The sequence below is a fragment of the Hippocampus guttulatus genome, chromosome 2 (genome assembly GCF_054856545.1).
Source record: "Hippocampus guttulatus isolate MCC_2025c chromosome 2, RoL_Hgut_1.0, whole genome shotgun sequence".
NCBI classification, from domain to species: Eukaryota; Metazoa; Chordata; class Actinopteri; order Syngnathiformes; family Syngnathidae; genus Hippocampus; species Hippocampus guttulatus.
Genome location: NC_141262.1, coordinates 24,446,505 through 24,472,275, shown reverse-complemented (window position 1 = coordinate 24,472,275; position 25,771 = coordinate 24,446,505). Strand labels below are relative to the sequence as shown.

Sequence of the window (25,771 nt, the reverse complement as noted above, 5' to 3'; positions counted from 1 at the left end):
TAATTCACAGCTAATTAAGTCAAAAGTCAACATTTGGTTTTCCACAGCAAGTTGACAACAAGCTATTTGCATTCCTTGTTCTTGGAGTTCTCCGGATTACATTTGTTGACAGGATCGAGATGCTCCCAGCCCCTTGTGACTCATTCACTCCCAAAGACGTTTTTAAACGTCTTTTCAGACTTGGTCTAGAATTGGCTGGTACCGAAAGAGTTAACAACTGGAATCGACTTTCGCAAGTGTCTGAGGAAAATGTTTGACCTAAAACGGTTTACAACGAGGAAAATGAAAGTCAGCTCACCTCCCGTCTTTGCAATGATCTGCAGATCTGGAGAGAGAGGCCCATCGCCGACAGACGTGTAGGCCAGCACCTTGATGTAGTACGTTTTGTTCGGTATGAGGCCTTGGATGGTGACAAAGTTAGCCCCTCGGACGATTTGCTTTTCCCACAGGTTGACGTGCTGGCTGGAATCCAGCGTGTAGTACACTCTGTAGCCCATAATCTGCCCATTGGCTTCCTCCGGTTCTTCCCAGTTGATGACGGCCGTGGTGGCACTCAGCATTTGCCCCCGAACCCGGCGCGGTGCCGTGCTTGGCGCCTGCTCGGCCGTCTTGGCCTCCACACTCTCGCTGGGCGGGCCCCTGCCAATGTTGTTGACGGCCACCACGCGGAACTCATAGTCCGAGTAAGGGCTGAGGCCGCCTACGCTGTAGCGCGTGGTCGCCACGCCGTCAATTTCCTTGTACAAGTCTTCCGAGTACTTGGACTTGTGCTGGACGATGTAGTATGATACTGGTTCGGGATTGCCGGAGTCCCACGTCAGGGTGATGCTCGTGGCGGTGCGCTCGGTGACCACTGGGATGCCGGGATTCCGGGGCAATGCTGCAAAAATGCAATGTTTATCATTCCGGGACCCAACCGCAATGTGTGAAAATCGACATGGAATGTTTCTGTTCTTTTACCCCTCGCACATGCTTGAAACACATTAAAACTTACTGAAAATGTAAAAAAAAAGGCATAAAATGCAGAGAAAATGCACTCTAGCGCTGATTCGTGTTGTGTACAAATGCTCCTCATTGCCAGTAAAGCTCAAATTTGGTATGTTTGATCCCTCTTTTTTCAGACCGAAATCAGTTGGAGTATTCACTCTTGAATGGTCAGGATCTTCCTCTGGCAAGAAACGAAACTAAAATTGTTCCATCCATGAATGTGTGATGTTAGCAAAGGTCAATGACAGCCACAGAGAACGAAAATTCCATGCAACTGCTCCAACATGTTTTATTTTCATGGACACGAAAACTCCCCCAAAACTGATTGCCATAAACCGTAAACACCCGTAATATCACCTCGATTTCTGCAACAGACAATACTTGCTCCAAAACTCTGCAATATAGAACTGGGCAATGATAGGTAAGCCGCTCCATAATGAGGACATACCGTTCATCCAGCCAGCACCGTGCATCCGCTCGTGCGTACGAAGCGGCGTGTTTGAAACCACGTGCTCATCTCCGACACGAAGCTGCTTATCACTTGAATAATTTAGCGGCGGAATTTATGGCTTTAATTCCTCACGCAGCGGAATATACCAGCAATAGATTGTCTTTATATGCCGCCTGAACTATGCTACAGGGAGCCCTCGCTGTCAGGCTGTTATATTGTGACTAATATCTCTGTTATGTCTCTGGAACAAGAAAAGCTTGTCCCTTGTGTGCATGCAGTGGCGCCCGTTCGCCGGATTGTCCTCGCACTGATATGATTGCGCCTCAGATAACATGTAGCGCGCGTGCAGAGGACACCAAATGGTCAGGCAAGCCTCCCGTGTTGCTCTCCAGCTGCGAGATAAACCCTCAAACTCGATTTGCTGCCGTCTGACACTGTTGACCCGCCGTGTTGACCCCTCCCAGCTCAGCCACAGATACGATGCAGACATAAAAACTTGGCGATTAATGTATGTAATTGGTTTCTTTTGTTTATCATTTCTTTGACTGACTTGTTAATGGGATCTTTTTATTCATTGCAATCTGCTTTTTTCAAAGCTTCTACTATAACATGACAATGGGACTTAACAAAAAATAGCCATGATAACGACAGTATTTACCGCATTTTCCGGGCTATAAGTCGCAGTTTTTTTTTCATAGTTTGGCTGGGGGTGCGACTTATACCCTGGAGCGATTTATTGGTGAAATTATTAACACATTTTAATATCATTTCACATCTTAATTTCACATTTAACCACAAGAGGCCGCTCTAGACCTGTGTTGATAAAACCACGATGAATGAGTCTGATGTAAGCGACGTAGAAGAGGAAACGCTGCATCTTCTACCTCCGGAGTTGGTGGAGTTGTTTTAAAGTGAAAAATAAATTTCCCCCCAAAATGTGACTTATACTCCAGTGCGTTTTATGTTTTTTTTTCTTCTTTATTATGCATTTTATGGTTGGTGGACTTATACTCAGGAGCGACTTATAGTCCGGAAAATACGGTAGTAGTTTATAGGTGGTATAAGTATGAGTATCATTGTTGTTATATGAGAGTTGGATTACCGAAGTGGCGAGGGCGAAAGGGGTACCTTTGACGGTGATCTGCGCCACGGCCTCGATGACGCCCAGCGTGGACATGGCCACGCAGGTGTAGTTGGCCGACTGGCGCACGTCGGTCAGCTCCAGGACATTGCGCCCGATGGGCATGTCGTCCTCGGGCGTCAGGTCCTCGGCGCCCAGCATCCACTTGACATACGGCATGGGCGAGCCAACCGCCACGCACGTGATGTTCACGCTGCCGCCCGGCATGATCTCGTTGTCCGTGGGCGGGATGGAGAAGCGCGGCGGCACCCGACGCACTGCCACGGGACACAAAGACAAGGAAACCGCTTGAAAAGAGGCCCTCGGGAGACCGCCGGGATGATTGATCCGCGATGGACGCGTTGTGATGGGATTGCGACACCATGATGCAGTGCTGCATGCAACTTAATGTGATGAGCACCATCGGGACCAAACAACGATAATGAGAATAGTAACAACATGATTATGTATATTAAAAAAAAAAAAAAATTACCGACAAATTTGTACAAAATTTTTAAATCTGAGATGGTGGTAAACGTTCCTAAATAAAAAAAAAAAATGCTCTGATTCCGACACAAGGGACACAAAGCCATCTCTGATTCAAAAATTGCTGTCATTGATTTATACTTAAGTCACAGAGTAATACACTTACACTTACAATTACAGTATACTTGTATGCCATACAATATCATATAACAAATATAAAATACAATAAACACTTGTGTTGAATACTGCTACTTGTATCTTTTGAGCAACATAATGAAGTCATTAACTCACTATGAAATATGGATGTACAGTATATACAAAGCATATTCAGATAAGTGAGTGAGTAACTTATGAAGTAATTCAATCACGATGATCATAACCGTAAAAATAAAATCTTACAATTATGTCAATGGTAAAATAATACGTGACTATTTCATGATACTTTTCCACTTGCATTCTATTCATTTGTGGAAGAATGCAACTCACGACAAAAATAACAACAACAAAAACAGGCTGAGCTGTAGACAGAAACTTGGGTCACACAAAAAACACCCCAAATAAATATTTACGGCACACTAAACTCAAAATAAACAGTGTTGCTGCCTTTCATCTTTGGCCATCGCTTCCTGTGCGGACTCGCAATCTGAGCGGCCCGCTTTGTCGTCCATTATTAAATAATCCAGATTTAATTAATATCCAATCGGACGGGGTTGCGCGCGCTTCCCCGCAGACATCATATTATCCCGCTCATTTGAATATCATTACATTTGTGAGGGCTCATCGTCATAAGCCGCTATTCTTTCAAGGACACCCCCACCCCCTCCCTCAGTCTCTTGGGGGCAAGGTTGCTTTTACAGCTTAACACTTGTATTTAGTGCCAATTACTATCAAGTACATATTCCTCATCAACGTCATTCGGGAAGCTTCCGTTCATTCCGGTCAAGACTCGTTTTCCTGGATTTCTGGAGGCCAAGCAGGAACACTGACAACATGCAAATGAGATGCAAATATCGGTCTTGTGTGCGAACCAATATGGAGCACCGGCGGACAACTGAAACAATCATAACAATAGCACTTGAGCATTTCTCTGAATGAACAGTGTGCGTTGCTGTATTTGGAGAAAAAAAGAAAACACACCCACCTTCCCGCAGCTCTGAAGGGGAGATGGAGGATTGTTTTTGAAGGTACACAAAAAAAAGAAAATGAACACAAAGAATAAAGGAGAAAAACAAGGGGGAGAGTAAACAAGCGTCCAGATTAAACATCTCAAAGGACTTTGCCCTCGTCACCTTGCTTGAAAATCTCAAATCACTGACATTAGATATTACTTAAGTACTAAAAAGCACATATTCAAGTCAGAGCAACACATACAAGACAAACGTGTTGAGACAATCCCTTTAAAAAATCAAAACGCGATTTAATTAGAATTCCTTATCTCGTTTGATGTGGAAGAAGACGGAACTCAGGCTCTATATATTAAAAAAAATACTTTAATATATATATATATATTTTTTTATGAGCAGAGCAGTTTTGTGAATCAGTGACTTCTTTTGAGGAGCACCTCTCAAATTTTGCGGCACGATTTTTGGGGGGTATGTTAATCCCAGGGACCTGAAGCAAAGGCTTACAAAATAAAAATAAATAAAAAATATGACAATATAATGAATGAGCAACTGGTTTTATTTTCTTTTTTTTAGATTCACCGGTGTTTAGTTCTTAAATTCACATTATGTATAGCAGCAAACTTTATTTTCTTGTCGAGAAGCAAAGGTAAACAGGTAAACACTCACTGGCCACTATGCAGGTGACGATGACTGACTTCGGATCGGCTTCGTAACATGTTTAGGCACACAAGTAGAGTTATTGCTAGCTACCTGCTTCTGCGTAAGTCGCAGATAGCTTCCATCAACCTCTGACTACCGGTAGTGGGTGACGTAAAACCAGCTAAGCTTTTTGGGACCGTCTCGTCTGTGTTTCTTCTCCCACTTTCTTTCGACTGTTGTCCCGTCTTGGCGTTTTATTCTCAGTTTTGCGATACATTTTTTTCCACCACTCCAGTATGGAATCCTTTCCTTGAAAACTCAAGGTGTGCCATTTATCATGTGACAGCAGGGTGAATTCCATTTAGGTTGTATGATCAGTAATGACACAGAGAAAAGGACCCCATATACCCTCAAAAATGGCTGACTTCCTGTTCAGTTATGGGCATAAGACTTAGAGACTTATACTTGTGTCAGACCTGTCCACTGTGTTTCGCCAAAACTGGGGTTGGGGCTACGTTTTTGGCCAGAGTTCCTTATTCTAATTTGTGAAATAATCATCAAATGGCCGATGCTGATTTCAACATCACAAAATGTGGTGTTGCAGAGAGGTGCCTGGGAAAGCTTCTTTTGCAAGCGAAACAACATTTTTAATCGGTAGGCGTGGCCCAGCTTTTCATTGAAATTCAGAAAGGCAAATCACCATCCTGACTAGCAGATCCCCGTCGATGGTGGCGTTGCATCACTTTGGATTTGAGATCGCCACAGCTTTGGCATTGAAGATAAATATTAGTGGCCGTGTTGATTATGGGGAAGAGAAATGGCAACACGCTGTAAGATGGACAAGTTGAGGCACCTGACACTTAACGGTATGAATCAGTATCGGACAACAGTGAATTTGGTAATAGAAAGTGTGTGTCTCGAATGTGACAAAAGATCATTTATGAAGCGAGTAATTTTGTGAACACGGTGTAATAAGGCGAGTAACGTTCAAACGGAGCCATGCGGTGAGTTAGTGTCGCTGTGAATAAAATATTTTGCTGCCAAAAGGCCCTTTCCCAGTTTCCTTTTCATCATTTTATAGTTTGAGACGTCACAAAGGCAAAAAAAAAGTGTCAAAATCAATGTTGTGCTTGTTTCTCTTCACATAAAATGCATTTTCTGAGCTTTTTGGTTTTATTGTGAAAGGAGAGTCAACTCTGATTGTTTGTGAAAGGTGAGTCAAAAATGCTATAAAACGGCCGGCAACATGGGGGAACTCTGATTGAAAAATGGCTGGCAGCGAATGAGTCTATTATAGTCTCTTCACTACCCCTGCAAAGCACCTCAGCTTTTGGACCGACAATGTCCGTGCTTGAGCATTAAACATTCAATAGATAGGTAACTGACATAGGCCGGTCACCTTCAAAAAGAAGAACATGTGAAACAGTGGTAAATTCCTTGATGCCCTTTCATTGTTGATCAACAGGGAGGATAGAGTGCAAAAAAACCCCCAAGATAAAACAATGAGCAATTGTCGCCAACTGGGCCGGGTAATGGAAAGGGCGGGGAAAAAAAAGCGGATTCTGTATAGGTTCACACATCAGTGCGGGTAAAAGTGCAAAAAAGAAAAAAATCAATCACTCAATTCAAATTAAAAGCAATGCAAAAGATACTTACAACATAGAACGCAGACTTTCGTAGGCTTTATCTACAAACAACTTTTAATGCTGTTATCATACCTCGGACGTAAAGGTTGGCCGGCGCCGAGTAGCGCGTCCCATCGTTGTTGGTGGCCACACACTCATACTTTCCCTGGTCCGACTCCTCGCTCTGCTCAATCTGCAGGGCTCCTGTTTGGGAATCACAAACAGGATGGCAGAGGAGAATTAAAGCCTGCTCAAAACATCGCGAGCATTTCTTTTCTTTTGCAAATGACGAAATATGAAGGAATTGAACTCGTTTCTTGAATCATTTGTTTGATCCACTAAGTTAGCCTCATCGTGTGCAAGACTCAAAAAGACTCACACAGCGGAACCTCCAAAGTCCAACACCGTCGTCCGTTACGCCTTCTCATCATTCGCAATTCAAATAGTCTCTTCCGGGGTCAAACATGGCCATCGTTTACGTTCTTAGCCGACAGGCAAGGAGGATGAGAAGGCATCTCTTGGATGAGCTCAGTCCTACCTCTGCGCCCTAATGTTTAACTTATTGATTAAAAATAAACAAAAACTGTTTTCAGTGTGCACTGCAAGCAATAATACACGTTATTGTGTTTGTTGCAGTCTGGCAAGATTCGAGCAAGTCTTCTGAGATGATGCTTCCATTTAATTATTTTTGCTGCCGTCCTGACAGCGGCTTTTGTTTTGGGGATGTAAAATGCAACGAGACCGTGGTGGAACATCGGTGCTGACTTCAACGTACAATTCAGCCATCTGGATATGAAAATTGGAAATTACCATTAATCATGAGCTACATGTGTTTTTATTGTGATATGTTTATTATATCTCAAGAAAAATCATAATTAGTTGTAAAAAAAATTGAAAGAATAATTCGATGGTAAACTGTACAACTTTGGGGCACATTTTTGTTCCCGAATGGTTCTCATTTTTCAGGCATTCGACTTTGGAGGGTGACTGCGAGTAACCTTGGAAGAAATTTACAAAACTAAACTGAATTCAGAAAAAAAATCATGAGTTTGAAAAGACACTCATCCTATAATGCCAATGCAGGTAGATAAATTTTATCGAGCGCACGGGCTGGGGTACAACATGTAAGTTGACTGGTCAATATGGGGGATGAGTGGCACTGCTTTAAGGGAGACATGGATCAAACAAAAGAGGTTTACAGTCGAAGAAAGCAGCTGAACAAGAAAGGACAATTGAAAGAAAGAAATTTTCGGAATGATTTTTTTTTTTAGCATATTCAATCACAAATTGCCCATCATTTGTATTTTTTTCACTTTTCAAAAAAAAAAAAGGCAGCATTGTGCAAAAATAAAATTGCTGCTCACATGTGGGGAAAAAAAGAGCAATTGCAGGAAAATGCAAGGCAAATCCAACACACAACCCTCCGGAACAAAACTTTGTTTGTTTGTTTGTTTTTGACATGCAAATCTTGGCAAGAAATGCATGTCAGCACAACTTACAACCTTGCGACAACCCTTAGCTGAAAAATAAAATACAGGTGTATTAGAGGACAAAATTCAAAATGCTGGGCCCCTGAGCCAACAAGAACCAACCACTGCTTTTTATTTTATTTTTTTTTGTTTGAGTTTCAAAAGACACCCATAAAAATCCACAATGGGATCAGCAGTGTGGTGTCACATTGACCAGACAAAAAGAAACTGCTGCGGCTCCCCGGGTCAACATGGCCAAAAATTGAGCCAATGCATCCGCTTCCCTCCGTCCGACTCTACTGTTTTTCCCAAAGCCTGAAGACAAAAAAAAAATACAAAAAAAAAGTCAAAAGCTCCAAAGAGTCAAGAAAAGTCAGAAAAATAGGTGTGAAAGAGGTAAAAAAGCACCGTAGAAACTTTATCAAAAAAGTGGTTGTTTGGGCTTTTTTGTAGAGGTACAGGAGAGGAGAGCAAGTAGAAGAAATGGGGGGAAAAAATAGATTTTTGTAGGGGGGTGGGGGGTGGGGGCGTTGACTCCACAGCAAGAACAGCTAAGGGGGGGAAAAATGCTTGGTTGTTTTAGTTGGACAAAAAGAGGGACGCATGATTTGCTATATGGCAAACAAAAATGGAAAGAGCTTGACAAAAATAATAATAATAATAATAATAATTGTCATTGGATATGCTTTTTGTTGTTGTTGGAGCCAGGGCAAGCATATCACGACGGGGGCTTGTGAAAGCGGAACAGAACGGGGACATGGATGGAATCGAGTCAACAAAACAGGACAACTCAGAAAGAGGAGAATGCCATGGCGAATGAGAAACGGGACAAACGTGAAGAGTGATGGCACTCAGTGGATGGCGGTGACAGCAAGAATGAACTCTGGATTGTTTTTTTGTGTTGTTTTTTTTTTTCATTCTGTGAGGCGTCAGTTCAGCACGCTTACCTCTTATTGGCGTACCACCTGGGTGGATAATATGAATGCAAATAAGATTAGAAAGAAGCATTAGTACGTGTGCAGATAGAGGCCAGAGGGTGAGGGAGTGTGGGGGGGAAGGACAGGGGTGGGGGGGTTGGAAGAAGAAGAAAATTTCAACAGTAAATAGACGATTCTGGAGGAAATAGACAGGAGAGATCAAGAGAGAGAATAAGAACGTTCGGTGCAGGATTCAGCATTTGCGAAATCACAGGAACTTTCACATGGAGGAGCTTCTGAAGACCGTCTAGTGAAAAGGGGAAAAACTCTGGAGGCCTTTGTGTGCTTTCTGAACATGTCCCTTTGTGACTTTCGCATTTTTACATTTAAAACAACCCCAAAAGAAAGAAAAAAACCAAAACCAAAACGTGTCAGCTCAGTGGAAGCTGCTGTCCCTTACATGTGAGGTGAGCAGTGTCTACGTGAGGGAAGTGTCTCTTAAATTGTAGTAATCGTACTCGTCGTAGTTGTAAGCCTGAAGTCGTCTGTTAGTAAAATGCATGCCATGCATTTTAATACTTGTTGGAAACATGAGAATTAGTGGAAGGGGGTGATGTGCGCTTTAGAGCTAAGCACTTACCAAAGGATTCTGTAGATTAAAAAAAAACATATAGAGAGAAGAAAGACATAGGCGTAAGAATATGGTCATATTCTTAAAGTTGTTGGTTAACAAGAGGTGTCGTTAATTGCTTTGATCATCATCATCATCATGGCGCGGGGTTAGTTAGTTCTCTTGGAAACAAAAAAATAAAATAAAATAAAAAGAAAAAAGACAAAGGTGGTCAAAAACACACGTTGCCAGATGCTGCAGAACACAAGTTGTTTTCAGGGGGGGTCAGTACACTGTCAGAAATAGGGGTACCGCAGGTGGTTGATGGCTTTGGTGAAGTACGGGTACCATCGCAAATTCATCGATTGGTAGGAATAAGGACATCATAATCACTTGATGGGTTTGTAGGAACAGGGGCACCATCAGAAGTTAACAGGTCTGTAGAGAGCGATGAGTCGTCGATACGTTTGATAGGAATGCGGCTAACAGGATGTTGATGGCTTTCTGGGAAAGAGGCATCATGTAGGAAGTTGATATGGTTGTAGAAATTGGGCTACCGTGGGAGGTCAATGACATCCAAACAATTCCACTCAAACAAACTGCTCGTGGGAATGCAGCCGAAAAGTCGAGACTCTACTCCCCAACTCATTGTTGGATACAGAAGGTGGAGTCGGAATCAATGTGGACCGTATTTTCCGGACTGTAAGTCGCAGTTTTTTTTTTCATCGTTTGGCCGGGGGGTGTGACTTATACTCTGAAGCGACTTTTGTGTGAGACACATTCTGATAGCATTTTCACATGTTATATTCATATTTAACCGCAAGAGGGCACTCTAGGCATGTGTTGATAAATCAACGATGAGTCTGACGTAAGCGACGTAGAAAAGGAATCGCCGCATCTTCTACTTCCGGAGTTGGCGGAGTTGTTTAAAAGCGAGACTGAGGAGAGGAAGATTTCGTTGGATTTAGTGATTTGGAATGACACCGAAGGGTTTGGTAAACTTGTTAGTTCTTTAATATCTACTTGTCTGAAGAACTCTTAATATATTACGGGAACATACCAGGCATGTTCTCAGTTCGTTGTTTATACGTCATGTAACGTTAGCATATCGTACATTTAAGGGGTGTTCACACGGCAAGATTTGGTCCGGTGCTACGCCGGGGCTGCCCCAGTAGAGCGTTCACACGTGCAAATTAGCTCTGGCGTAGCCCCGGAAAACAGCTTACACCGGACCAAATTTGATCCACCTCAGGGAGGTGGTTTAAAAATTTGCTCCGGAGCAAATGCTTGTTAGCGAAGCAGCACCGGTGTAAATTTGCACGTGTGAACGCAACTGGGTTAAATTTGCTCCAGAGCGAATGCTTGTGAAGAGTTTACGTACGGCGAGAATGCGTTGCTTTCGCGCTCTGTCTGACTTCCGTCATGTGTTTGTTTAATAACGACACAAGACTTGGCTGGTAACATCTTTCCTTTTGTAGGAGACTGGACTGTCTCGGAGTTGTTTGTGTAGTTTGTTCCTTTGTTATGTGTTCACAACCCCCCGCCCCCCATATAATTTATTTTGTGATTTCCTCTCTTGATTTTCTGTTTGGCGCATTACGTGTTTGCTTTTCTGAGTGTCATTGAAGTCATCGTTGATTTACGTTTTCGGGGGCGGTCACTCTCGAGCAGAAGGCACGGAGACTGAGAAGGAGAAGGACGTGCCTGTCCAGTAGTCGCTTGAGTTGTGTATACGTTTTAAAAAGAACCAACACGACAGCTCATTTGTTTTCTGTCGTTTTGCTCCGCTGCAGAAAATGCCGTGTGAACGCAAGTGGGGCTGCACTGACGCTGTGCCGATGCAGACACGCTCAGCGGCTTTGTACGTGTGAACGCTCCACACAATTTGCTGCGGTGCAAAATATATCGCAACAAAATACATCGGTGCTGCGCCGGAGCAAATGTGTGCCGTGTGAACACCCCTTTAGTCAGCCCGCAGTTCTCTATTTTATTGTGAACATATTTGCTGTTGGCGTTGGATTTTATCAGATAAATTCCCTTCCAAAATGCGAGTTATATCTCTTTTTATATCTATGCATTTTATGGCTTGTGCGACCGATATTCCAGAGTGATTTATAATCCGGAAAATACGGTACGATACACCTTCAAAGAGTGACTCATCTGACTCCTGATGTAAACTTCCCAAGCGTGTCAGGTGTGGATGGCATCACAGTGACAAGTTGTCGTACCCCTAAACGTGATTTTTCTGAGAGTGTAGATTATGTCGGATTAAAACAACAACAAAATAAAACACATAGCTGCTATATAGACCGTTATTCTTTCTTCAAATCTGATTTCCAATAAAGGTCCATATACCACAGACAAACAAAATAAGGTACGAGAACGTCCGAGAAGAGATTTTCATCAACACAAAACCAAAAGAGAATGGACTCAAAAAAACGAAACTGCACCAACGTAGCAGAAAGAAAAACCCCAAATCGGTTTTAGCCTACACATGAGGGGAGACAAATTCCAACAGTCTAATGACAACACCAAAAGAAACACACTGGGGTAAACTCAGAATAGAACAAGAAATATTGGAAAATGCCATTACCTATAAAAAAAATAAATAACAAAAGTCATATTAAGGGGAACACAGATGACATCGAAAACATCTTTGATGACGTAGAAGCAACCTACCTGATCGCAGCTGTTTAATGCGACCGTTGTTGTTGGTGGTATTGACGGGGAGGAAGTCTTTAAACCAGGAGATATCCGGGTCCGGGTTGCCGCTGGCGGCACAGAGCATGGTGGCGGTTCGAGTTCGCTCCACCACTTTGAGCTGTGGGCCCATGTCAATGGTGGGGAAACCAGGGGGTAGCTGGTCCTCTGGGAGACACACACACATACATACACAATTCTCAGGTGAGACACAAGTCTTGGGACTAAAACGTGTGCAGCAAATTCACCGTTAGTGCTCTCTGCTTCGGTCTATTTTTTTGGGCTTCTTTTTAAATGGCATTGAACTGATAGCCACAGTTTTGGGTCTTGTATATTCTGTGCCATTATCCATCCATCCATCCATCCATCCATCCATTTTCTGAACTGCTTTATCCTCACGAGGGTCGCAGGGCGTGCTGGAGCCTATCCCAGCTGTCTTTTGGCAGTAGGCAGGGGACACCCTGAACCGTTGCCAGCCAATCGCAGGCCACACAGAGATGGACAACCTTATCAACAACCTTTTCTTATCTTATCCACACTCACACTCACACCTAGGGACAATTTAGAGCATGGGTGTCAAACTAGTTTTTGTAGCGGGCCACATTGTAGTTACGGTTCCCCTTGGACGGCCGTTATGAATTTTGAGAAAACTTATAAATGTTTAATCCCGTCCACATATTACATACACAGCGGAAAACAGATTGATCAAGAAGTAGTTTTACAATCAGAAGTCACGAATAATGACTGTTATTGTGGACTACATATGACAATTTGAAATTTTGGTTCAGACTTTAGCAAGCATCCTGGACCTTGACATGATTGATTTGCTTTCGCGTTCCAAATAAAAAGGTGTGGTGGGCCAGATCTGGCCCCCGGGCCTTGACTTTGACACCTGTGATTTAGAGTGTTCAATCAGCCTGCCATGCATGTTTCTGTGGGAGGAAACCGGAGTACCCGGAGAAACCCCACGCAGGCATGGAGAGAACATACAAACTCTACACAGGAAGGCCAGAGCTGGAATCGAACCGTTGCACTGTGAGGTCGACGCGCTAATCACTCGTCCACCGGGCCGCCATTCTGTGCCATTACTAAACCCAAAACTGTGACCTTAAAGCGAACATACGGATTGCTACAACCCGAACTAAAACCCCGAGTAGCCCATCTCATACTTCTTGAACTGAGCTGCTTTGGAAAATTCTCTGCTTCTGACTTCACGACAACACTGGGTTCTGTGGTCCTTTTCTCAACCTGCAGCGTTGGAACCCCAAAGACCCAATTGTTCTTTCGCACGGACCGGGTCTTTTGTTGGATGCTGTTACTGCACCAAATCCAACTCCTGTAGGTTTAACATTCCAGCCCGTGCAATTTATTTCCGTACCGCCATCCATTTACGCGAATAGTAAGATGCAGCCGTGTTTGTTTTCTGTCATCAGACAAAGAAACATCTCCTGAGAGCATTTCACCAGCGCGCAGCCCAGAAACGAGACGGCAAAGACGGCCAATTCCCCCTTTAAAAGCCAAATTTGTTTCTTAATGGTGAGCACTATGGCGACGCCAACTCTCGCATTGAAGTGCTTTTTGATGTTCACTCAGGACGGCAGGTGGCTTTTTGCTGCCAGGCATACAAAGGACACACTTGATTTCCTCAGGTTTTGAGATGTGTTTGGGCTTTCAAGTGGATGATCCCGATAGCAAACATTTTAAAAGGTAAAGCCAAACCCAGAGATTCTTCTGTGGTAAATTTTCCTGCGGAGGAAACTGCGTCCATCGAACGGCCTGTTATGTTTTCGTTACATTCCTGCCATACGGTTAATTGGCACCTTTTTCAGACGCATTTTTGTCACTTTGGAACGAGGCTTCGCAGAGATGCCATCCACGCCTGCTCGCCGCCAAATGACAATCATGGCCGACTTCCAATAATGCTTTTGGGTACTTGGCATAGTGAGCCAGCGCCGTGGATAAATCTCAGAGAAGTAAAAAAAAACATGTTTACGAGCAAGTGACTTCGGAGTGAACTGCAAACTTTTCTCCAAGCAACTTGGGTGTCCCTGCCTGAACCACTCTGGACAGAGTTTGTCAGGCATTAAGACCACACTGGACAGTATCAGACCTGTCTGCTTCCACAGGCAATTACTTGATTCTACAATTAGACAAATATGAATCCGATCGATCGCCAAAAACGAGCCACAAGCCGCATCGCCGCGCGTCCAATCTAAAAATTGCAAACAACACGGTAAAAGTCCACTGGATGACTTTTGTCACATGCTTTCAGCTCTGTGGCTTATTTAATAAAGCGGCCTACATAAAGATTTTTCTAATGCCTGCCAGGGAGCGCTCGACCATAAAATGTAAGAGCGAGACACGTTGATATATACATTGGTAGAAAGCCTAATGAAGGAATGGCTAACCGAGTGTTACGGCAAGCGAGGATTTTGTTCATAGTGCTGTTTTATTGCCGTGGTGCTGACTTGTTACAGGCACTATTTGGAACGAAAAGTTAAGGTACGTTATTAAAACTTTGAAAACGCTTTCTGTGTACCGTCTTTCTTTGTAAATATTTCATGTTACAATGTTGGCACCTGCGGCTTATAGACGGGTGCGGCTTATGTGTGTACAAAAAGTTTTTTTTTTAAATGTAGTGGGCGCATCTTATAATCAGGTGCGCTCTGTAGTCCGGAAATTACGGTAATTTGTTTAAAAATAATAAATCTGATTTACACCCCCTTGACTAATCGATACTGAACTGACATGTAATCATTACAGGACACATGGAAATTTTAAATGAATTTCATGGCTTGCACTTGACAAACTGACTGAAGGAAGAATCGCAAGAAGTTATCCAAAACAGGCGGGTGACGCTACATTATCAAGCTTTTTATTTTACCCATGTCATTTAATGCGCCAGAGCATTGTGTCTACGTTTGATGATCTTTTCCAGGATTTTCCATCAAAAGTGGGGGTGCGAGGGCCCATTCAGTGGTTCGCGCAGCTTTCATTTTTCCTTATTTTTACCCCCAAGCAGGAAACTGATAAGCCTCCGCGCTGGCCAATGATGTGCTACAAATGGTGATGGTCCTGGCTCCGAAAATGTAATTTAGACCCGCTTTGACCACAAAATGGTGACATCAGGCCCAGGAATGGGGTAGCACACGCAATGCAGCCCGTCTCACTCACTTTCCTTGCAAAGTGAATTACCATGGCGATGATAAATACGGGCCAGGAAATTAAACACGTTTGATGGCGTGCGGTGCGATTAGCCGAGGCGCGTCACGAAAAGCCATGTCAGATTCTCCAGCCCCACCAAGGCCAAGACACTTAAAATGGAATCAGATTGCAGCCTCACTTGTAGCTTTGGCTACAACTTGTGAGCTGGTAGTTATTATTTAAAACGCAGAGTTTGAAAAGCTTCCTCATTCAAATGGCTGTTCGTTGAAGCTGAAATTAACAGGGAATGGAATCCCGCCCCCCTCCGCCTTATGGTTCTAGCTCGCTGAGGGCCGCAATCTCAAGGACAGTCTAAGGCAAGGGCAGCTGCTGCTTTACACATCCATACTGTATATTCAACAATGGGCTCTACGCACTCAATGAGATGGAAGGGAGAGAAATGCTGAAGTCACCTCCTATAAAAAGTGCTGAGCGCTGGTGCTTGGTATGAAAAGACCCCCCCAATGACAATTTGCACACATTAGCCACCGGCATTGCTATCGGGCCATGGGAGTGTCTGGTGCCAAGTGAGAAGGGACGTTGGCTCCAAAAGTACCTCAGCGAGCAGATTCCTGCTGATGACAGAAGGCCACCGCACATAAACTCCAAGCCATTAGAAAATTAGATTGATTGATCACTCCTGCGCAAACTATTGGAGGTGAACTCTCAGTTCCCGTGGATGACAACGCCAACTGTTTAAGCATCTCATTTGCGATCGGATGCCGTGGGGGAAATGACGCATTGTTTTCGGTTAGCCTGCTTGAGAAACTGATGAAATGGCAGCGCTCACGTCGCTCCCGTTAGCTTGTCGGAACCGGGCTTTTGTTTTTTCAGCCTCTTGCCACTCAGGACACGTTGAAATCAACATTTGGGACGGTGTGATTTGGTTGCTCTTTAGCCTGAATTTGTTAGAGATTGACAGAGGACAGAATGGTAAGAGCAGGAAATTGACCCTGTTGTCGTACTGCTGGCTGATATTGGTGGGTAAGGACACAGCTGAGCCATGGTTGCCAGTGTTCAGTCCCGTGTCTCGGACTCGAGTCCATTTAAGTTGCTAGTTTTATGACTTGTGACTTGCTCGGTAATATAAACTATACTCTTATGCTGCAGCTTTTACTGCACACGTATTAGCTGCTTTGATGACATGAAATCATGCAATCACATTCGTTTTAGAATAGGCAGCTCTTTTGGGACGGAGGGCTTGGTTCTGATTCATAAAGCATCACGTGACTTCCTGATCCCAAGGGAGACGGCGGTGCGAACCAGCGCAGATGTTTTGACTCAATCGTAGTGTTTGTGTACTTCCTATTCATTGTATAGGCTGCAAGGCCTCCAGGGGGCTCATCTCAGAATTCTGAACAGTCAAAAATGATGTAAGACTCGACTTGACGTTGACTTGAACTCCATGACTTCACAAATCATACTGTTTACATTTGAAAATCACTTTTTAAAATTGTTTTCAATTTTTTTTATTTAAATTGAGAGGTTGTTGTGGACACGGCGGGATCCTTTCACCGTCCTCTGCTCCCCCCAGGTCCTCCGCGAGTTCGTTTGAATTCGGGCTGAGGTGAGGTGCAAAGTCAGAGGCTGGAAATGGAGGAGTTCTTGCAAGAGGCTTTACTGAACGTTCAGGGCACAAGCGTGATCCAAGCAATCGTTGTGGTCAAGGCACAAATGCGCAAAGGCAACATCTCTAAACAAGTCTGATATATCCTAAGCGCGGCGTAACTCCTAATGGATATTATCCTTCTTTTCATTTCTTAATGGAATCATCAAATACTTTTGTTTTCGAAAGACATAAAACATAATGGCAGTGCTCTAATGTTGCAACATTTTTAGCTTTCCTTCGAAGTCGTCTTAACGCTGGCTTGCACGAAACCCTAATTATTCGCAGGGCCTCTACTTTTGGTTGGAACACAGCTGCAAGCGCGAAACCGCAAGCTACTTACAGCGTTGTCTGGTCTATTTCTGCAAAAGGTGTTAACATTATTTTCCGTTGCTAAGACAGTTCCAAGTCGAGGTCACATCGTAAGGTTCAGGTGGCGGTCATATTGCAAGGTAAGGTAAGGTCAAAGAGTAAGGTCATGCTACGGTCAAAGTCTGTCTGTCTGCAGTAAGTAGTTTAAGATAAACATGCAAAGAGATAAATGATGGCTTCACCTGTTACCAATCTGGCAACCGTGGCAACGACGGCCACCAGTATGTCTCGGCCATAGCCGAGGCTATGGCCAAAGGCCAATGATGACTCGTTGACCAAGTGTCTTCGAAGATGATTCATTTTGGAATAAGCAAAGTTTAAAACTCAAAGATCAGCGATACAACATCTACGTTAACTTTCTTCTGTTAGATGCAGGTCAGATAGCTGCGTGAACTATGAAGCTAAGATAGCTGAACAGTTTAGCTCACCAATAGCTGGGCAAATATTAAGAAGCGTATTTTCCGCACTATAAGGCTCACCTAAGAGCATTTAATTTCCCCAAAAGCCGACAGTGCGACCTATAATCCGATGCACCTTATGTATGGTGTTACAGTTTCTTTACATTCCCCACTGAGTTGTTTCCCTCTGAGTGTTCCTATGGCAGCTAGTGGTGATTGTTAGCAAGAACCAATTGTAACGTAAACGGATTCTGCCCAACACGAATTGACATGTGCATTCGCCAACACACACTCAGACAACTACTTTGTGAGCTCTGCGCAGCCATTAAAAAACGAAGATAATAACAAAAGCATAGTTAACCACTGACTAAACGAAGGAAGAAGGAGACAAGCGAGGCTTGAAAGGATATTTAGCCCCTTGTGGATGTGAGTCCACGAGGTTTGTGTGCATTTTTTGTTGAATCAAATTGTCTCCATAACTTTAATCTTTCATTTATTGTTTTGCAATGCCGCGATTGTGAAGGCTCTATGAAAGAAAGCTGCATTGTGGTGTATTTTATTGTATTCCCTTTAGCATAGCTCCATCTCGTGGATGCATATTGAACCGCAGCCATTATTCTATCCTATGTGCTTTATAAGACAGTCCGCCCTACATATGAAAACAGTTTTAAAATGGGCCATTCATTGAAGGTGGGCCTTATAATCCGAAGCGCCTTATACTGCAGAAAATACAGGTCAACTTCATGTCCGTTATGCATTTACTTCATAAGACAATAAAGTGACTAGACACAATGGCGTGTAATTTTGGAACTGTATCAATAAAAAAGAAAAAATGTTATAGCATAAACACCTATCCATCACCATTATTTCGAGTATTTCTCTGGTTGTGAGTACTTACGTGACATGTTGATGTGAGATGACCGCCGTAAACTAATGCTTGTCAATTACACTTAACTTCATAAAGTGTCAACCTACAAGGTTAATAATGCCTCTCATTCAACCATGAGCACATACTCTCTTTTTTAAAAAATCGGATTATTATACATTTACTCTTCTATTCAGAATATTTCAATATTTATCATCACCATGACAGTGTGACACTCATACAAGAAGTAGCAGGAGTGTGTATAAATAGCCAATCTGCAATGAAGACGAGTTCAGAAAGTTGAGTTGTGTTTTCATTGGTGTTCTCGCTGGAATCGCTGCATTTTCAGCTTTCGTAAACTCTCCCTCTCTTTTTCCAAGTCAAGCTGTGAAAAGCCGACCCCTGCCGGTCGATTGTGACCTTCGTTCAGCGGCCGCTTCACGAGAATTGGATTGTGTTTGACCCGCTTTCTTTCCTATCGTGGAACAAGACGTTTCACCCCCGTGCTGGAGGTTATTCTTCAGACGGAACCCCTGCAGACTTTTTGAAAAGAGATATTTGTTGGAAGTATACAAGTCCATTCGAACCCCCCCGTCCCCCAGCCCCGTCCCCCAGCCCCGCCTGACTCCATAAAGGCTGTCACAGGTCATTTGCTGGAGAAAAGCGTGTGACGAGATGCATTGTTTGCCAACTCTTTGCAGAATGCAGGATTATGGATTCTGACATTCTTAGTCTGCTTTCTACACGGATGTGCCCTCAAGGTTATTCTTGGCCAGTTTAGGAATCAGATTTAGAATCTGCCCCTCCCCTGATCTGATTTAAGCCGGCGCAAGAAGCGGGCCAGAAAACATTACCCGCCGAGTGTGACAGCAGCGAACAATTTCTCCCCCCTTCCATGCCGAAGCATATCACTTCAAGTTGAGGGACACTGATCAAAGCGGTTTCCACGCTCAAAAATCCAAAAGGAGATAGGGAAGTGTAGGCGGGGAGGTGGGGGGTTGGAGTGCTAATCAAGTGAATCATAGCACAGTGCTAACAAGGACATCACTTGGAATACGCTCGTTTCATGGCTTGCAAATGCATTAGCTGACCTAGAATGAAACGGGAATGCCGCTTTCCGACACTGGGTCGACAGAAGAGCTTCTCATTGTTGGCCTTCCCTCACTGAGCCGCTTTGTCAACGGCGAGTCTTTCATTTGCTCATGTTTTCTTCCTCCACCCAAAAACTGCGGCAAGCTGTTTTCGAAACAGTCGACGAGCTGTGATAGACATTACAGTTTGGTGATCAGATTTGTTTTTCGGTTGTTTCTATATGTGCCCTGCGAATGTCTGGCGACCAGTTTGGGGTATAGTCCGCCTTACGCTCGAAGTCAGCTGGGAGGAGCTCCAGCAACCCCCGCGATTCTCTTCAGGATAAGCAAGAGATATCTCCATGCATCCATCCATCCATCCATTTTCTGAACCCCTTTATCCTCTCAAGGGTTGCGGGGCATTCCGGAGCCTATCCCAGCCTATCTTCTGGCAGTAGGCGGGGGACACCCTGAACCGGTTGTCAGCCAATCACAGGGCACACAGAGGCTCACACTCACACCTCGGGACAATTTCAAGTGTTCCATGAACCTGCCATGCATCTTTTTGGAATGTGGGAGGCAACCGGAGTACACTGAGAAAACCCACGCAGGCACGGGGAGAACATGCAAACTCCACACAGGGAGCCCGGAGCTGGGATTGAACCCGGTACCTCTGACAGAGAGAGAGAGAGAGAGAGAAAATGACTTTTTAGCCATGACTATCTTCATTGCCAAGCGGGCCAGCGACCGAGAAGGAAAAATTAATATATAAATAAATGACCCCCAAAAATAGAAGTATCGCCGGCTCTGAAGTTGAAAGGCCTCATGTAACTCCATTTTCCATCAGGACTCTTTCTTGCAGGCATGAACAACGGGTCCCAAAGAAAGCTTTTTAGCATGATCAAATATTAAAATGTCCACGGGCAGGAGGTTTTCTTTCACTTAACTTGGATAAAGATGTTTGCCTCCAGATGTATGGAGCCGGCGCTTGTCTCCGCCTGATGATGCGTGGCCACAAAAGATGGCAACAAGAGTTTTGCATGGAATTTATGTCGCACAGTGTAGCCTTGATTCTGTCTGCTGAACAGCCGCAAGTTGCCGTTCATGTAAGAGAATAAGTCATGGCTTAATGCGAGCTTTGCGTTCAATGAAAAAGACCTTCCCATTTGTGAATAAATTCAGTTGATCACCATAATTTCAGTCTTCGCATTTTTGGTGGCGCGGCCGTAAGATTTTTGGCATTGCGAAATGTTCGCCTTGGCTCAATAAAGGCCAGGAAGAACATCCGTCAGGGTTTGCTTTGCTTTTTCTAATGGGTGCTTTCTATCACTGTCATTTGTTTCATTCTTTCGGCATTGTCACAGAATGCGGCCCACATGTTAGCGGTAACATCTAAGTGGGTGGTAGAAAGTCCCATAGTTATCCCCTTTTGCCAAAAAAAGAAATCAGATCTGTTAAGGAAAATACCAAAGTAGCTTTTAGAAGTTCCCGAAGCCGGCGAGGCGTAATAGCACTTAGGCTAAGAGCAGACCTGTTTCTCCTAACAATCGATTACAGCAAATTTGGAATTAGCCGGCTGAGCCAACTGTGGCACATTGGCAGCAATATTCATTAGCAACTTTTATACCTGTTGACTCAAAGCGCGATGGATAACTCAGGGCAACGTTTTTGTCCGGCATTTTGGAACATATTGAATGGCTTATTCTCGCCCCCCCCTCCACCACCACTCCATCTGCACGGTGCAAGGTTGGATCGTCGACACACTGGCGTGTGCCTTATTAGAGCATAGCGCTGAGCATTTTGTTCCCTCTTATTGGATTACTTAAGCGCCATCTTCCCAGAGCTGCTCCCCCAGGGGTCCTATTTGGGCTGCAGAAGCTCTTTAATCTGATTCCCGACTGGACAACATGTGTAACCAAACAGCGCTGGCTTATATCCGTACCTCAAGGCGTTATTTAGTCACTGCTTCTGCTTCTTCGCTTGGCAGCAGCGTGACAGCCGTGTTGAATTTGTGCTGCGGCTGAAAACCCGCACTTGGCTGAGCTAAAATCAACTTGGGCTGGGAAAGCAAACAAATCAATCGAAAATACTGAGAACAATTAGTGAGAGAAATTGGATCCGAATTTCATTTTTACTTTTACTTTATTTTTTTATTTTAATTTTGTCCTTTAAAAAAAAACATTTATTTTTTGAAGTATTTGTTTGAATTCTGGAGTAGGTTTGTTGCTTTTTTTTTCTTTTTAGGAAAATGCTTAATTTGAGTTGAGGTATTAATTTTTGTAGTCATTTTAGTCGATATGTAGTATTTGTCAGGTCGAGTGCAAGACAATATTTTCAAAAAGGTGACTAAGTATGGTGTCATAAAGTAAACAAAAATTCTCAAATGACGGTTTGACGTTCATTCTTCCATATGGATGTTGCGTAATACAATACACGGATTTATAATGAGCCGTGAAAGCTCGTGTATGATATCAATTGAAAAAAAAAAGAAAACAAAGTACATTTGGGGCAGAATTACAGTATTATTTTTACAAACATGAAATGCAGTTTTAGTTAGCTTTTGTTTTTTTCCAATCTTGGGAATTGGGAAATTTCCTTTCGAATCACTCTTGTTTTTTTTTTTTGTTTTTTTTAATAACTCACTCATAAGACAGGCGGCTTCAATGATAACGTGACGGGGGCCGTCTTGATATTCCGAAGCACCATTTGTGGCTCCGGCACAGGTTTCTTTCCCAGCGGCTGAGAAGTCTGACATTAATCTCGCCCGCAGCTGCTTGGTTTTAAATCACTCGCCATAGTTTACAGATTCTGCCTTGATTTACCACATAATATTCAAAGAGGGTTTTTTTTTTTTAGCCCCCCCCCCCCCCTTTTTGGCTCAGCAAGCAGTTCAGTATCTGCGGGGACAGCGGTTCTCAATCTTTTTAATTACAGTCATGATTAACTTGTCCATTGTGGACGTAGGACTGAGATGAGGATGGACGAAGATGGTTGTGGTAATTGACAAGCAATGCTTTTTAGGAGTATTTATTCCAAATGAATACAGATTTATTTATTTTATAATTACCTTTCGAGATTAGTTTCATTTCCTCTTCTGCATCTTTTAATTAGTTCCTCTTATGTTTTTTTTTCTTTTTAATTAAAAAAATGTTTCCCCATTTCCCATTCATAGTTTAGTTCTTTGATTGGTTTAAAAAAAATAAATATATATTGTCTTCATTTTTAAACGATTTCTTGTTTTATAATTTTGTTTTCATTTTTGCCTTTTTCCTTTGGGAATATTTTTTAGTTCCATTAAAGAAAATGTATTGCTTTTTTTCCTGCTTTATCGAGTTCACTTTATTTAAATTTTATCCTTTTTCTAGCCCTTTTTAATCTGAACAGTTTTAATCTCATTTAACTATTACTTGTTTTTTGTAATTGTTTTTCCACTTAGAATTTTTTTGTTCTTCCGTTTTTTTAAGTAATCGATGAATAAAAATTGCTTTTTTAAATTTTCAGATCATATTTTCAGTTGTTTTTAATTTTTTAAAAACTGATTTCAAGTTCTTTTATTTTGTTTCCTGGCCCTCCCTGACAACAATGCAATGCCATATTTGCTCGTGAAGCAAGCATCTTTGGTGAGCTGCCATGGGAGCACGTTTCATGACAAAGGTGCTCAATCTTGTCAAACGAGGTTGCCTTTGCTCTCTATTCCCGCTTGGAAAATAGTGACAAAAGAGTGCTCATTGTTTCGGAATAATCGCTGCTCATGTCGCCGCTGCGTCTATTGTACGCAGAATGATGTACCTCCAAGCTTTCTTTTTTTCTGTGTGTGTGTCGTCATCGTTACAACCCTCCCGTGCCCACCACACACACCTCCCTCACAACCTCACCCATCGCTGGCAAAATGGAATTGATGGTTTCTGTTTTTTCCGTCACAGGAGAGCGCCTTCTCATTTTCCGCTCTCGCTGTCGACTTGTACACAGCAACGCAAGTTTGTTGCTATTTGTGTGTGCGTGTGCGCGCGCGTGTGTGCGTACGCAGGCAGGAAATGGTTGTTGACAGCATAATAGGGGTATGAGGATGCAATATAAATCCTTAATCATGCCTGAATCATGAACTCCAACAGCCCAATGCGCACATCAATTCCGCCGGAAACACAGCCGTCTCAGAGCTGGATGTTTCCTTTAGTTTGTTTGAAAATATATGCCTTTCTTTCTTATGACGTGATTTTTTTTTTGTCAGATTCTTGTGGTGTTTAGCTCCTCTTTGGGGTTTGTTGTTCATTCTTAAAAATGCTTAGTTTCTCTATTTTTCAATGTATCCAGCACGTGCGCCTGACAGTTAAGACTTGCTGGCTTCAATTTCGGGCTGCGACCTTCCAGTGTGGATCCCATGTTCCAGATTCTGACTGGAATGCAGCATCATTTAGCAACGCCGGCGTATCGACTGCATCACAGAAAACACGGGCCGATGTTGTTGGTAGCTCAAGCTGTGTAATACGTATTTTCTACAAAGATGCTCACGTGCACGCAAGCAACAAAACCGAAACAGATTTCTCCCGTCTGTGCTGCAATGATGGGAAAATGGAAATGGCAATCAAGATGTTAGTGCTAGTCGGTGGCGGAGCCAGCAGGAGTTGCTAAGGCATGTTATTTCCGCGTGTGCGAAATGTGCAAAATGTTGTGCAAAGTGGTCACGCCGCCTCTCTCCCCATCCGCCTCTTGTGGGCTCGCTGGGGAGATACGGCGGTTGGTGATGGCGTGAGGCGGGAGGACCAGCGCAGACACGGCCTGTTCTCAGTCGAAGCTCTTTTGACGCCTTGTGTAATTGTGGCACAAAATGGAGTGCACGACACTCAGGCGGCCACTCTCCTAAGCCACCTGTGCCATTACAGTCAAGTTTCAGATACAAAACAAAATGGCTGACCTTTGCAATTTATTTTGCACGGGTGGCGCCAGAGGGGGTGAAGCAAGAGAAGGGTATTATTTCATAACGCCTTAAGAATTAGCATATCGTCACCCTCTCATAAATAATGGTCTTAATCAGGGGTCGCCAACCCATAATATTGAAAGAGCCAGATTGGACCAAAAACACAAAAAACAAATGTCTGGAGTTGGTTATTCTTTCCTTTCGACTTGAAATTAAAGGTCATTAGTAGTAATTCGGTAGCACGGTGGTTCACTGGTTAGCACGTCGACGTCACATTGCAGAGATCCAGGGTTCGATTTTGGTTCCGGCCTTACTGTGTGGAGTTTGCATGTTCTCCTTTGAGTGTGTGGGTTTTCTTCTGGTGCTCCGGTTTCCTCCCACATTCCAAAAACACGCATGGCAGGCTAATGGAACCCTCTAAATTGTCACTGGGTGTGACTGTGTACGTGAATGCTTGTTCGCTTAATTGTGCCCTGCAATTGGTTCCGGTTGTGCCCCGCCGACAGCCCGAACATAGGCTCCAACATGCCACACGACTCTTTTGATGATAAACTGATCATAAAATGGATGGATAGTAATAATTCTTGTATATCTAATTATATTGTAGACGATTTTTTCAACAGATTTTTTTTTGGGAACCGCAACTGTCCTCAGCGCCGCGAGCATCTGCCTCTCACTGCTGTCCCTTTAAGACTTGCCAGAGGAATGTCACATCATTTTTCTTCTAAACCTTTCTACATTTTGCATTCACATGTTTTCCATTGGTCCACCTTGGCCGAAGTCTGTGTTGCCTTTCAAGTTTTTGGTTTTTGTGTTTCTTGGGCAACCCGAATTTCACATCATGGGCAAAACATCAATGAGACAGACTAATCACTCAATCGAGGGTTTTGTAACACACCTTAACCTTATTCCGCAACCCCTCTCCCCACCCCCCTCAGACTTGGCAGGGGGCATTTTTATCATTTCCGTACATAAAAGCAGAAGTCTTGGCTCACTTCACACGGTCAAGTCACAGCACAGCTAATTTGAAAGCATTAAAAACAGCCGCCGGTGAAGGAACAGACGTCTATTTGCATAATTTAACTGGCATCTTAATTATTGTGTCAGGATGTATGCAAATGACTTCAAACCCAGAAGAAACTTACTCGACGAAATGGCTCATGGACTTACAACGCGGCGCAGAAAAAAAAAAAAAACATACAGTGAAGCTTCA

General features: G+C 43.4%; 1 protein-coding gene across 24 annotated transcripts in view; it reads right to left on the bottom strand.

Moving 5' to 3' along the window:
* The window catches only part of ptprda (protein tyrosine phosphatase receptor type Da), a 278,207-nt gene that overhangs the window by 32,528 nt on the left and 219,908 nt on the right, over window positions 1–25,771 (bottom strand). For 14 of the 24 annotated variants that reach the window (XM_086104780.1, XM_086104781.1, XM_086104779.1 and 11 more), the window contains 6 exons: window positions 12,108–12,296; window positions 9,459–9,467; window positions 8,849–8,866; window positions 6,526–6,636; window positions 2,567–2,836; window positions 299–880 (listed from right to left, as the gene is read on the bottom strand). In XM_086104780.1, coding sequence (XP_085960906.1) covers window positions 299–880; window positions 2,567–2,836; window positions 6,526–6,636; window positions 8,849–8,866; window positions 9,459–9,467; window positions 12,108–12,296 — 1,179 coding nt within the window. The remainder of the gene's footprint in view (window positions 1–298; window positions 881–2,566; window positions 2,837–6,525; window positions 6,637–8,848; window positions 8,867–9,458; window positions 9,468–12,107; window positions 12,297–25,771) is intronic. The other 10 variants (XM_086104785.1, XM_086104792.1, XM_086104802.1 and 7 more) reach the window with 2 other exon arrangements.